This window comes from Pelodiscus sinensis, chromosome 23 (genome assembly GCF_049634645.1).
Source record: "Pelodiscus sinensis isolate JC-2024 chromosome 23, ASM4963464v1, whole genome shotgun sequence".
NCBI lineage: Eukaryota > Metazoa > Chordata > Testudines > Trionychidae > Pelodiscus > Pelodiscus sinensis.
This window is the reverse complement of record NC_134733.1, coordinates 16,548,971-16,563,065: the sequence shown is the minus strand read 5'-3', so window position 1 is coordinate 16,563,065 and position 14,095 is coordinate 16,548,971. Positions and strand designations below refer to the sequence as shown.

At 50.1% G+C, this 14,095-nt stretch overlaps 2 protein-coding genes across 6 annotated transcripts in view; one reads left to right on the top strand and one right to left on the bottom strand.

Moving 5' to 3' along the window:
- The window catches only part of PUSL1 (pseudouridine synthase like 1), an 86,807-nt gene extending 85,400 nt beyond the window's left edge, over positions 1 to 1,407 (bottom strand). The window contains exon 1 of one of the 5 annotated variants that reach the window (XM_075906655.1): positions 946 to 1,407. In XM_075906655.1, coding sequence (XP_075762770.1) covers positions 946 to 965 — 20 coding nt within the window. In that variant the 5' untranslated portion in view covers positions 966 to 1,407. Of the gene's footprint in view, positions 1 to 124; positions 528 to 906 lie in introns of those variants that run through there. The other 4 variants (XM_075906653.1, XM_075906654.1, XM_075906652.1 and 1 more) reach the window with 4 other exon arrangements.
- Positions 1,408 to 9,698: 8,291 nt separating this feature from the next.
- The window catches only part of ACAP3 (ArfGAP with coiled-coil, ankyrin repeat and PH domains 3), a 212,763-nt gene continuing 208,366 nt past the window's right edge, over positions 9,699 to 14,095 (top strand). Inside the window, exon 1 of the mRNA XM_075906591.1 lies at positions 9,699 to 10,026. Within this exon, the coding sequence (XP_075762706.1) occupies positions 9,980 to 10,026 (47 nt within the window). The 5' untranslated portion in view covers positions 9,699 to 9,979. The remainder of the gene's footprint in view (positions 10,027 to 14,095) is intronic.

The window sequence follows — 14,095 nt, the reverse complement described above, 5'->3', positions numbered from 1 at the left end:
CACCCCAAACTATGTGCCCTCCAGTTTCAATTTCTACCCCCCCACGTGATGTATTCCTGCTCTCCTTCCCCTCTGTATTCAAACACATCACTAATATTTACCATAAAGACAACGCATTATTTACCTTCATGATGCGTATGTTGTTTTTTTACCTCCCACTCCACTATGACAGAAAGCAAGTGTGAAAAATGAGGGCATTTTTATCCCCCTGAAGGAAGGGGTGATAGTCGAGTATATAACCCTGCAAATTCATGGACATCCGCGTTATATCCGCAGGTATCTGCGCCCACAGCCATGGATGCAGCTCATTTTTAGATTCAGATTTTGTATCCATGCAGGGCTCTCTATGTACGATAATGCCCCTACTATCAGGGCATCTGGTCACCCTGCACCCAACCCTAGGATAGTACAGGTCACTTGTTTTCACACCACCAGTTCGGGAAGGTAACATTCCACATCCTAATGACATAAAAAAACCAAACTAATGCTGGGTACATAAGAACAATTTGCAACTCCTCTATCAGCTTCACGTAGCACAGAGACTATTTATTTCCCTCCCCCCCCCCCTTTCTATCCCCCTATTTATTTCAAAACTGGGCCTTTAGTAACTCCATTCATCTGAAGAAGCGGCTTGCACCCACAAAAGCTGGTGATGCCATCTACATGTTTTCTCTGTCTCCAAGGTGCCGCAAACTATTTGTTTGTTTGTTTGTTTTTTTAGCAGCAAATAGTCTAGCAGCCCCTTGGAGGCGAACCAAGATGGCATCACCAGCTTTCGTGGGCACAGCCCACTTCTTCAGAGGCCTGGAGTATTAAAAGTCCAGATCCGAGCATAAGGAAGGGACGGAAGCTGTTCCAGTGACAGACCACGCGGCTACCCCCTGCAGCTTTCTTTAGGGTACCTACCTATATTTGGTCCCCCAGTACTGAAAGAAAACTAAGTACCGCGTGGGGGGCGAGCTCATGGCTGGCTTCCGAAAGCTCTCGCTTAGCGAGCTCGGCTTGCAGCCCAGGCTCGCGCGGCAGCGACACCTTCCCTCGCTCCGGATTGAAACGGGTTTGAGCCCCTCCCCCCTCCAGAGCGGCTCTTCCTCGCTGCCCCGGAGCCTCTTCCCACGCCCGACCCCGCGTGGGAACCGGCTCCCAGCCTCCGCCCTGGCGCAGGCCCCGAGCCGGGCGAGCTAATCAGCTGCCGCCTGTGCCGGGGGCCGCCCAGGCCGGAATTTCCTCCCCTCCAGCCCATCCCCCGGGTCGTTTCCTCCGCCGGAGCGCGCGGCCGCCCAGCCCGGGCTGGCTCCCAGCCGCGCGCCCCTTCCCCCGGGGCGTGCAGCCCGGCCCTCGGCAGGCAGCGCCAGGGGGAGCCACGTGGGCGCAGCCGGGAGAAGCGACCAGGGGCCTATGGGGGCGGGCGTCGCTCTGCAACTTTGGGCGAGCGCGAGGGGGTGGAGCCGCTACTTAGTTGCCAGCCGCGTTAGGGAGCGACGGAAAATTCCGCCGCTGGGAGAAAGCGTGGAACGACCATGGCCTGGCCTCCCCCGTCCTGTCGGGTTTCGGCATTTAAATAGGGTTAACCGGAGTTGAGCTTGCAAAAAAGAGGACTCTCCTGGGTCAGTATCTACCGACTCCCCTTGTGTTCTAGAGCTATTCCAGATGGGAACCCTAATGTAAAAATGCTTTTTTTCATCCCCGAGCTTCCTTGTTTTGTTTGCAAGGAGAAATAGTGTGGGGGGGGGGGGTTGTTTTAGCAAAAATGTTTCCCCCTGCAGTTTGCACCGCAGGCAGCTGCTGGGGTGGGGGGAGCTTGCCATGGAATTGATCAGAGACAGATGTAAACCCAAGGGGAAACTGAGTAGGTTATCGATATGGCCCAACCAGGTTGGTTATCGATATGGTCCCTGAGAGCTTATGCTGCCACCCACCAGACCGACAGAGCCAGTCTGGCTGATTGGCTGAGCGCCCACCGCCAGGTGTTTTGTTTCTGCTGGTGGTGCACATCTGCCCAGGCCTCTGTGCATAGGTAACCCACGCACCTTCCGGGTGGGGTGCTCTGTCCCATCTAGTGGCACTGAGACCACTTACAGAGAGAATAATGAAACCGCTCTCCATTCTTAGCTTTTTAGCTCATGTGTAGGGGGTCATGCCTAGGCCCTAGCAATCCTAATTCGAACTACCTACTCTGTGCCGCATGTAGCCGCGGGCACGGAGTCTGCACTAATGGGGATTTAAAAATGGCGGCACCCGGCAAGATGCAAATGAAGCCCAGGATATTTAAATCCTGGGCTTCATTTGCAACTTCGAATGACTACATTAGCCACCCTAGTTCGAACTAGGGTGGTAGTGTAGACATACCCTTAAGAATCTGGGCCTTCATGCCTAAGTCACTTATAAAAATGAGGTTTAGGCTCCCAAGTGACTTGGGAGCTTTGGAAAATGTTGCCCTTTATGTTTAAAATCCATTCATTTACAGTAAGCTACAGGCATCTGCAACAGGGAAATAATATTTTGTGGTCCAGAAGTGCAAGATTTTAGGTCTATGCCCCCTCAAAAAAATTAAAACAAAAACTAAGGGGTCCCTGGCAGAAGCAACTATATAGCTAGCCATCATCCTGGATGGGACCCTGTAGACGAGTGTGCTGTCACATGCAGCACGAACTGATGCCAGAATCCCCGTGGCGAGGTATGGGAGTGAAGAAATTCTTGCCAATCCTCAAAACAGAGTTTCTGTACAGAGCACAGGCTTTCTGCTAGCCTGCTATACAAGTGTGAGCATCTCCCGAGCTGTGCAGGAGACATTGCTCTTTATCCTGTCTGCTACACTGGATCCCGTCTACCCAGCGGTCCAGCAAATGGTGCTTCTACAGAAAGTAGGGAGGGGAGTAGACCTGTCATTACCTTGGATGCTACCAGGGAGGGTTGCACTCAGGCAGGGTCCCCTGTTAGCACCATTACTGTGTCTAGATCTGTCACTGACCAGTGTCATCTCAAAATGGAAGTGTAGTCTAATGGTTAGAACAGGATCTTGCGAGTGAGATTCACCCTTACATTCCCTTCCCAACTCTGGGAAGGCTGCATGGTCAGTTGATTCAAGATGGAGCTTGTGGGTTCTGTTACGGTCTTTGACAGACCATACAGGTGGGCAAATAATAACAAATGTGCCTCAGTTTCCCCATTTGTCATGGAGAGTCTGATCATTCCCCACTCACGGTTGTGTGGTCTGGGAAGCATGAGCACCTCAGGTGGGAGGGGCTAAAGAAGGGCAACATATTGGTGATGCTAATAAAAAATACAGGCTGGGAATCACCGAGCTGAAGGGAGTCATGCTTCACAGAGCTGTGCACAATGGATTTGCAGCAGCATTTAGGTAAAATATATGACTTGAGACTGTGGCCTTTACTTGCAGTGGTACTCATGCAGGTCGTTCTATTACATTCAGTGGAATGACTCCTGTGATTAAGAGCTACTCTATAGAGCAGACCCTCAGCTGGGGTAAATCGTAATAGTTTAGAGGACTTTGGGGGTTCTATAACAATTTTTACCAGCCCAGGAGCTGCCTGAAGTTTGCAGAATCAGGCCCACAATGACACTCTCAAATGACCATCCATTTTAACATTACTCCAAAGCACATTTCTTTTTGTTCTCGCCACTCTGTGGCTCCAGAGATGAATGGCTGTGCCATTAACCCATTCCATCACATACCTATTTCCCATAGTGATGCTTTCTGATCAGGGTTACACAAATCTGCTATGATCTTCTCAGCTAGGCTCCCTAATGAATTAATCAAGAATGAGGTTCTGCCATTTAGGCAATAGATCTTAATTGCCAGGATCCGCCTTTATCCAAGGAACGTAGGCCCCATAAGCCCTTCTAATTAGCACAAACACACGTAGCACCTATTTTCAATTTAATATCAATATAAGGAATACCGTAGATTAACATACTACCAGACACATGCAGTGCTCTCCCAATCCATGGGAGCAGCATTAGGGCTATACACTTTCCTTATAATAAAACCACAAAGCAAGGCAATTCATAGTTAAGGTAGAAGCCTCAAATCAGTGCTGCGGACACAGTTGAATGACATTAAAGAGTTCCCCCGCAGTGCTTGCTTACAGAGGTGTAATCCTTAATCGCAAAGACCCAGGCTGGTGGTAGGCTTGTCCTTCTATTTATATGTAGCATTCTTCTTCTGCGAACCTCCTGGCATGTTTGTGATGGTGGCGATGTAGATGATCTTTAAAAAAAAAAAAAGTGTAATCCCTATAAATACTGAAAAGTCGTCAGCAGAAGATGTCGTGTTATTTAATTGAAGATCTTCCTGGAAAAGCTCTTCCACACACTGCAATACACATGGTCACCTAAAGATTTTAACTTTTTTGTCCAGTGGATAAAGGCAAAACAGAAGAGCTAGGTCCTATTCTTGGCTCTGCCATGGTGTGATTTTTGGGAACGTTACTTTGATTCTCAGTACCTCCCCACTTTTCCCACCTGTGAAGTGAACCTGATGCTGCTTACCTGCCATCATAAACTTAATACTATTCCTTCCTGGGTCTTATCACCCAGAGATCTCAAAGGGTTTTACAAAGGCAGTGAGTATCATTATTTCCATTTTACAGATGGAGAAAGTGAGGCACAGAGCCTCAACATGATTTCCCCCAAAATTACATCTTGGCAGAGACAGGAATAGAATGCAGGTCTCCTGGGTACCAGTCTAATACTCTGTCTACTAGGTCAGACTGTTGCTTTGCATATGATAGATGAAAAATCACTTAAACGCTTAAAAGTGCCACATGTTGTAGTTATTTACTTTATGTGCATGATAATATCTCTGGGTTGGGCCTTTTGTGCCACTTGCAAGAGCAAGTAGGGCTAAATCCTAACTCAGATGGAGGAGGAGCTATTCCAATGCTGATTCAAGTCAAAGTAGCATGTCAAAAATATTAACACCTCAGTTCTTCAGGCTAAGTTTACACTGGCACTTTACAGCGCTGTAACTTTCTGGCCCAGGGTGTGAAAAAACACCTCCCTCTAAGCGCAGCAAGTTAAAGCGCTGGAAAGAGCCAGTGTGAACTAGGCTACAGTGCTGGGAGCCGCACTGCGAGGTCAGTTTGCTACTCCCCTTGTGGAGGTGTTTACACAGAACTATCTCTCCCTGCGCTCGCGCCGGGGCCTCACTTTCAGTTTAAAACACCGCCACGGCTGCGCTTTAAGCTTTTAAGTGTAGACAAAGCTTTAAACAGCAAAACAGATGTGTAACTTTACACTTGGGAGTAGCCCAGCAGAAAACATAAGAACGGACATACTGGGTTAGACTAAAGGTCCAGCTAGCTCACTGTCCTGTCTTCTGACAGTGGCCAATGCCAGATGCCCCAGAAGGAGGGAGCAGAACACTGAATCATCCGGTGATCCCTCTCCTGTCATCCATTCCCACCCTCTGACAAACAGAGGCTGGGGACGCCATTCCCACACATCCTGGCTACTAAGCATTGATGGATCTACCCTCCAGGAATTTATCTACCGGTAGTTCTTTGTTGAACCCTGTTAAAGTCCTGGTCTTCACAACATCCTCTGGCAAGGAGTTCCACTGGTTGACTGTGTGTTGTGTGAAGAAAAACTTCCTTTTGTTTGTTTTAACCTGTTACCTATTAATTTCATGTGGTGACTCCTAGTTCTTATGCTATGGGAACAAGTAAATAACTCTTCTTTATTCACTTTCTCCATACCTGTCATGATTTTATAGTTCTCTATCATATCCCCCCTTAGTTTCCTCTTTTCTAAGCTGAAAAGTCCCAGTCTTCATATGCAGGGCTCAACAAATCCATTTATCTACTCGCCCATGGCGAGTAGATTTCAGCCAGTTGCCCGTTCACCAGCGGTGCGTGTATGCACAGTGCAGGTCTGGTGCATACACGGTGCGGGGCTGGTGAGTGGATTTCGCTGCGGTTTGTCGAGCCCTGTTTATATGCATAAGTCTTTGTTGGATCAGGTGCTTAAGTGGCAGTGCTTACAAACGTGAGTATGAGTATTCCCATTGACTTCTGTGAGGATACTCATGTAACTAGGAGTATAATTTAATACACTACAAACAGACGTGATATCGTAGCCTGGGTCAATAGTAAACAAGGACAGTATGCAGGAGGACTCAAACCAATTAAAATCCATTGCCCACTTATATAAAATGGCAGTTAGAATTTCGAATGGAAAAATCTGGCCAACTTTCCGCTATACTGGTCGCATCTGGACTCTGTTATAATGAAACTGATGAATCTCACTTTTAGAAAGGATAGTGGTTTTTAGTCCCCTAGCTCTCCTCCCTTTCACTTCCCCTCCCCTTCTCAACATAGGACATCCTAAAGAAAATTTTAAAAATGTAAAAAGTCTTGCCTTATAACTTTCCATGAGCTCTTACCATGCCTACGACGTACAATGATCATGTTACATAAATCAGACATTCACTTACTGTGCAGTTTTCCTCCCTCTGTCCGACCAATGCAGGCTTAGAGGCCTGTGAGAAACATGAGCATTGTCTAGAGATACATTTTAGCTGCAATGTTTGCCTCCAGAACTGGGCCTGAATTCCCTCGAGTTTTTGGTTTGCCCTGTTTCTGAGATAAAGTTTTGATCTAAATCCAAATTTTCCCAGCCGTTTCGGTCATTTGGCTCTTGTCTTTTGGTTCAATGCGGCATTGACTGTGATTCATTTTCTTAAATATAGATTTACACCTAAAAAAACCCCCATGTAATTGTTTTAAAAATGTGAAATGACCAGGCCATGATACAATCTGTACCACTCCCTGCTTTGCAGTACAGAAACAGCTCCCCTGTGCTCCTGCTGTTGGTGCTGCTTAACTGGGTAAGAATCAAGATTAAGTGCACCCCATTTATTCCAGTTTATCCGAGCCGATTCAATGAACTTGATCTGTGCAAAATGTCATCCATTCATAGATTTGCAAGGCTGATTATGCCCTCACATTGGCTTTACCCCTGTGTGATTCCATTGATGTTACTGAAGTTACTTCTGATTTACACCAGGATGGCCAATAGCAGCAGCAAACCCAGAGAATTTTTAAAATCACCCTGGAACTTGGTAATTTAGAGGGACCTGGAGCGCCAGCTGCTGCTGCTGCTACTGCACCAGTGGCGTTAGCTGGAGACCTGAGCCCTTTAAATTGCCATCGGAGCACTGTGCTGTGCACTCCGGCAGCACTGAGGGCTAGTGTGTGTATGTGTATGTGTATGTGTGTGTGGGGGGGGGGGGGGGACGGGACTCCAGGCAGTGCTGACGGCTAACTGGAGACTGGTGTGGTACATTCAGGGCAGTGCTGAAGGCAGGATGCCTTGGCTTTGCCCCTTCTGCCTGAGACTCCTCCCATTCCAGGAGCACACAGAAACATTTGGTGCCCCTGATTATGAGCATCATCTTGCTACCCTTGTCATCAACAGTATAGGAAAGGGCCTTGTGTAATCCACAAGGACGGGCGTACTTTATTGTGCAGATCTAATGGTGGCAACTGTATAAAATGCGGAGGACTCGTTACCCTTTTCAAAACGCAACCACAGTCTTCGAAAAATCTGGCCCTGCTGAGTTAGAACCAGGAAACAGATACTGTGTGGGTGGACAGCAAGACATTGCTTGAGCTTTCTCCTCAACCTCTCTATCCCCCCCCACTCTCCAGAAATAATAACAAAGGCACTAAAAATGCCCGTGGCCAGTTCAATGCACATTTTTATTCCCCTCCCGTGAGTTGAGAAGGAAAACGCCAACCTGCTGTTAACTTAGAGGGGAAGAGTCTGATCTCGGTTATGCTGGTGTAAATCAGGAGTCACTGCCTGGAAGGGAAGTAAGAGTGAGGCTGATTAATTAGTGCAGGTTGAACCTCTCTAGTCCGTCACTCTCTGGTCCAGCAACATCCATGATCCGGCATGATTTGAGTTACCCAGATGTGCACCTATCATGGGTCTGGCCAAGTTTCCCACAGTCCCATAACATTTATTTACAGCCACTAGTCCTGCCTGTCAGTGTTCTGTGCTGTTATTTAGCTCTAATTTATCCCTAACTGAAACAAAAGACAGGACTATGCAGCACTTTTGTTTCCTGTCTTTTGTTTCAGCTAGACCAGACTAACACGGCTGCATCTTTATCATTATCCCTAACCGTCTCCGAGAGCGCAGGAAGCAGTGGAAGTCTTGGTAATGCTGCTAGACAATACTGACCTCCAATAGTTCAGCAAGTTCTTTGATTCGGCACCGGTCAGGTCCTGAGGATGCCGGACTAGAGAGGTTCAGCCTGTATTGCCCAGTAAAGACCTGTGGGCCATTGTGTTTGAGGGCTGACAAAAAGGGATGCAAGTGCAGCCAGTGGTACTGGGGTCCAGCGCTCTGGAGACCCCTCAAACTGTCTGTTGTGTGAAGACAGTGAAATGGGAACCAGAGGGGTTCCACCACATGGCTGCCCCATGTTTCTCCGGGGGAGGAGGGAGCTGATTACACCTGTCTCTGAAGTATAGGGTTCAGGGCACTCTCTGACATATTCAGGCCAGCCATTGGCAGGGAGGAGGGGAGGCGTCAATGGGGACAACTGCCCTGGGGCCTGGCAATTCAAAGGGACCTGTGGCTCCGGGCCAGTGTTGTTGCTACTGTGGCAGCAGCAATGGCCAGAGCCTGGACCCTTAAAATCACTGTGAAGTGTAACCAGGTAACCAAATAAGGGGGAAGGTGCTCCAGTCCAGCGAGAGCAGCCCCGGTCTCTGCTCCCTACCTGGCTCAGCCGCAGGTTGGGGCTGCTCCTGGGATGTCCGGACCAGCGATACACCCAGGCCATCGAGAACAGGGGCTGGGTCCTGTGAGGCTGGAGCAGCCCCCTGCTCACAGTGGGGAGCTACTCCAACCCCCACTGGTTAACCAGATCCAGTAAAACTCACTGGTGAACCAGTTAGCCTTTCCCCTCCCTGAGGTGACTAGCCGTGGCTCATTTTGGCGGCTACAGGTGCAGATACAACATGTTGTGTCCACGCAGGTCTCGACGGACCAGTCGCCGAGGCCCGTGGGCATTGCGTAGGGCCCAAAGGCTGCAGGACGAGGGGGCGGCAAGGTGGCAGGGGGTTGCTAGGACCCGGCAGGATGCGCCTGGAGTCTCTAGAAAGGAAAGTTTCATCACTAAGGAGTCATGGTGTCCGGAGCTGTAACAAGGGTGGGGACAGAGCCGGATTAAAGGGGGGGCTAGCCAGGCAGCTGCCAAGGGCGCCAACCTATGGGGGGGCACCTGATTGAAGTGGTAAGGGGTGCCGCACACTCGGGGGCAGGGCCACGCATGTGCTGTGCGCCAGCTGCCTGGGGTGCAAGTATGGCTCGGTCCAGCACTGGGTGGGGCAAGTGGTGCACTCGCCCCAGGCGCAGTACATGTAGGGGCACACAATTAAAAATTAGAAAGTTAAACTAGTATTTCATTGATCCCTTTCCTATCTATTTGCAATCTCAGTCTATGTGCAATTAACAACATGTGCAACTAATTAAATGAATACAAAACATTAAGAATGTTATCATGGGGGGGGGGAAGCGCAGTTCAGTAGCTTGCCCCAGGCGCAGAAAACCTTCGTTTCGGCTCTGCTGGTGTCATGTGACGAAACCTCCGGGGAATTCATCCTCCCCAAAGGGGCCGGGGCGGGCGGGAGCGTGGCTGCAGCTCGCAGCTGTGCAGTTTGGCGACGCTCCCTGAGCGGTGACAGGCCGGCGGGGCTGGAGCTGCCTGGCTCCCTCCTCTCGCAGCCAGTGACAGGGAGCCCGGGGAAGGGAGCGTGCATGTGCCTGGCGGTGGCTCCACTCAGCCCCTGGACTGCGGCGGACGGAGGAGAGGAAACCGGGGGCCCCTGGCGTGCGGGGGGAAGGAAGCGCGGGGGGTGGGCAGCGGCTGGAGGAGGGGCTGGTTCCTCTCGGTGGGAGATGAACTTTCTCAATTAAAAGCGCCTGGAGCCGAGCTGCCAACATGACGGTGGAATTTGAGGAGTGCATCAAGGATTCGCCCCGGTTCCGGTAAGGGATCCCGCCTTGTCCCTGTCGGGGGGGTGGAGGGCAGAGGGCTCAGCTGCATCTCCGACCGCCAGGTGCATGCAGATGCCAGGCACACACCTGCAGGGCTGCCCTGCCTTGGCACGCCACCCTAGAAGCGCCGAAATGAGAGGGGAGAAGGACCCAGTGGGTCCTGTGTCGCTTCCCAGGGCTCCATCAGAAATGCTGCAAAGAGAGCGGGGTGGGGGGTGCGTTTGTTTTTTAGGGTCCTCCCATTCGTAGCCGCCACTTCCTACGTGCGCACCCCGATAGGCACTGGGTGTTTGCCCTCCAGTGCGCCCAGCCTTGGCGCAGCCCCTGCAAATGAGCAGCGGCCGGAGGAGCCCGGGGAAGAGAGGCGGAAAGGCTGCTGGAGGGACGCTGCGAAGCTCCACGCTTTCTAATCGCATTAGAGGGAGAGGGGGAGAAAGTGGCCTGTGTAATCCGGGAAGGGGCTGTGTGTCTGTCTGAGGATCCGCACTGGGAAGGGGAGAAAGGGGCAAGCCTGGAGCGAGGCAGACTGCATGGCCAGGGCCTGTCTCCTGGGTTAGCTCGTGGGCAGAGGTGCTGCACCAGTCTGTATAGTGCCGAGAACCACTCAACCCACCGGCGAACCCTGTATCTGGTGGAAACCATTTCAACCCAGAGGGTGCAGCCCCCTCCTCCGCACCCCTAGTTCCAACCCTGATGGCTGCGGGCTGTGGATGAGAAAGCCCTAAGCCTAATGGATGTGCAGGGCAGGGCTGCCCGTGTGCCCGGTCCCCTCCACATGCCCTGCAGATGGAGATGTCTCAGTGTCAGCTGTCCAGCTGTGTTGGGATCACAGGCAAGGCAGGGCTGTGATTCCTTGGGGCTGGGTGTTGCCTTGTGTTCCGCCAGCCACCAGATACAAACAAGTTCTAGGATTTTCCCAAGGCTAAATCCAAAAAGAGAGACCCCAACTGAGCCTGGAGAGAAGTCTTGGGCAAAAATCCAGTTGCCTTGGACAAAGAACATCTTGCACGGGTAGCCTTGTCACTCCAACGGGAGGCAATTACCCAGAGTTCAGAACCAACCCCCAAAACCTTGAAATTCATTTTCGTACTTAATGATCTTTTTTTGCTGTCAAGGTCATCTGCTGTGGTGGGGTAGGAGGAGAGCTTAAAGCACATAAAGGATTCAATTCAATTACTATCCCCTTATTCCGGGCTTTGATCCAGGCAGTTCACAATTTATAAATGATTCTGTCAATCAAAAGGGAAAAAAATCCGCCTCTTTGCCCAATATTCCGGAAGAAGGTGACTGTAAGCGGCCGCATCGGTACGAACAGAATCCAACGGCATGATGGGGAAGAGGGTACTCCATTTAATCTGGCAACAGCTGGGCTGATGGATGAGATTTTTCAATTAGTTAGAAGCTTTGCCCCCAGGTCTAGGTGATAAATGTCCCAATGCTGTTGCTGTAGCAGGGTTAGGCTCTGATTTACATGGTGCTGACTTTTGTTCTGTACATGCTGCCTGGTTCGTTTTGCTTCCCGGTGCCGTTAAAATCGTTAGCTCTGGCCTGCGTGTAGCGGTCAAAGAAAGGGTCCCAGCTGCAGCGGGCGGAAATTCGTGTTGCTGGAGCAATGCTGATTTACCCAGGCTGAGGATCTGTCCTGGTGTCACAGAACCGTTTTCGGTGGCATCAAATTCATTCTCTTTGAGGGTTGTTGGCAGCCGTTGTAACAAGGAATCCTAGGCTCTCACAACAAAAGACACCATCCTAGTCCTACTGCAGGGAAGCCAGGCTACTGCACAAATGCAGGAGGCTGGGGAGAGGGTTCCAGCTTATGGACCCTGACAGTGTTGCCCCATTACACCAGACGCTTGCTGGGGAGGATGCTGTAACAAAAAAGATCAGACTCTCCAAGGTTAATGACCCCGCTACTGCTTCTCCTACTATACTTGGGTGCTGACGGAAGCCAGGAAAGACAATAGACGGCAAAAACGGGGCGGGTGAGAGGGACAGTGGGGCAGAAATAGGACTGCAAATAGCAAGAGTCTCATGGGGTGAGGACGGGGAATGGTCACTTGTAGATGAGTCTGTCATCCTACGCTGCAAGGGCTTTTTGTGTGGAAAAACGAGGGTTTCCCTTTAAATAGATGAAGAAAAAACCCAGTGGACTGGTGCCATTCATTAGAAAGGCTGCCATAGGCTATTGCTGGGGGTGCACAAAATGCTTGTGTTTGTGTGTTAAATGTAATTGTGTGTCTGTGTGTGTGTCAGAGACAGTGTGAGAGAGAATTTCCCTGTGTTTGTGTGGAAATGTAATAGTGTGTGTGAGAGAGAATTTCCCTGCGTGTGTGTGTAAATGTAATAGTGTGTGTGTGTGTGAGAGAGACAGAGAGTGAATTTCCCTGCGTGTATGTGTAAATGTAATAGTGTGTGTGTGTATGAGAGACAGAGTGAATTTCCCTGTGTTTGTGGCATGCGTGTGTTTAAGGGGATTACAAGGAGGTTTCTTTTCCCCTGACACTTTAAATGTAGCTGCGAGTTTAGGCCCTCTTCTCAGTTGTCCCAAACCCTATTGCTAATGTGCAATGTCAAGTAATGCTGTGTGGGTAGTCTGAGCCAATGTGAGATGGCAGGGCAGTGCTGTTCCCTCCCCTGCTTTGCATTCGACTCTCAGGAGTTTTCCCTCCGCCAGAGCAGATAGAAGCATAGCAAGGCTTTGTGATGTGTTTGAGACTCGTGCCTCACACCTGAACGCACCTCGCATCAAACAACCCCCGTGGACGGGTGCCATTGTGTGGCAGAGCCTGTGAACGGGGCTGTGGCATCTTTCCAGGGCAGTGACTTCATGGGCCAGATGTCTTGTTCCACATGGCGGTGACCCTTTGCAGCGTGACGTCAGGACTGATGGATGTGTTTATTTATTTATTTAGCCGTTCGGCTGGGTGGGCGGTCGGCCAGGTTTCTCAGCAGGCCGGCAGCATCCTTGCTGCCTGGTCTCCTCTGTCTGTAAAAACAAAATGGCTCTCAGAATGCTCTGCTGGACCTTTACCAAGAGCCAGTTGTTTAAACATGGAATTGCGAAGCCTTTTCCCACGTGGCTGGACACAGCCTGCCTGTCGCAGCGAGTGTGTGAGAAATGTTCTGGTAGGGAAGTGAGCGGTTGCAGTGCCAGTGGAGAATGTCAGGGGAACTGACTGATGTGTCCTAAATAACTCAAAAGAACAGTGACATACTCCAGTGTTGGGTAAAAAGAAACAAACCCTCCCTAAACTCAATTAGGGTTTATTGTAGTCCTCCCTTGACACTTTTCCTCCTCTAACCAGGTCCTTCTGTTACTTGTATTTGTATTACAAGTGGTGCCCGGGCAGGATCTGGTCTTATTGTGCTAGGCGCTGCTCCACTATGGGTATGTCTAGTTCGAACTAGGGTGGTTAATGTAGTCATTTGAAGTTGCAAATGAAGCCTGGGATTTAAATATCCCAGCACGGAGTAGGTAGTTCGGAACGAGGAGTAATGGTAGTTCGAATTAGAAAGCCTAATTTGAACTACTTACTCCACGCCGCGTGTAGCCGCGGGCATGGAGTCCGCACTAACGGGGATTTAAAAATGGCGGCGCCCAGCAAGATGCAAATGAAGCCCGGGATATTTAAATCCCGGGCTTCATTTGCAACTTCGAATGACTACATTAACCACCCTAGTTCAAACAAGGGTGGTAGTGTAGACATACCCTATGAGACAGCTCCTGTGCCAAAGAGCTTCCAGACCCCATTCTACAGAGAGGGAAACTGAGAGATTGAGGGTACGTCTACCCAGCAGTGTTATTTCGGAATAAGTGCTGTTATTCCGAAATAATACAGTCCGCTTCAACACTATGAGCAGTTATTTTGACACAATGTCAAAATAATGGTGGGCTGGAAGACTTGTTACTCCGACTCCTGTAACCCTCATTGTACGAGGAGTAAGAGCCCTCTTCCTCCGACTTCCTGTGTGTAGACAGAGCCAAAAGCTGAAATAAGTTATTTCGACTTCAGCTATGCAATTGACATAGCTCAAGTTGCGTAGCTTATTTTGGCTTTAG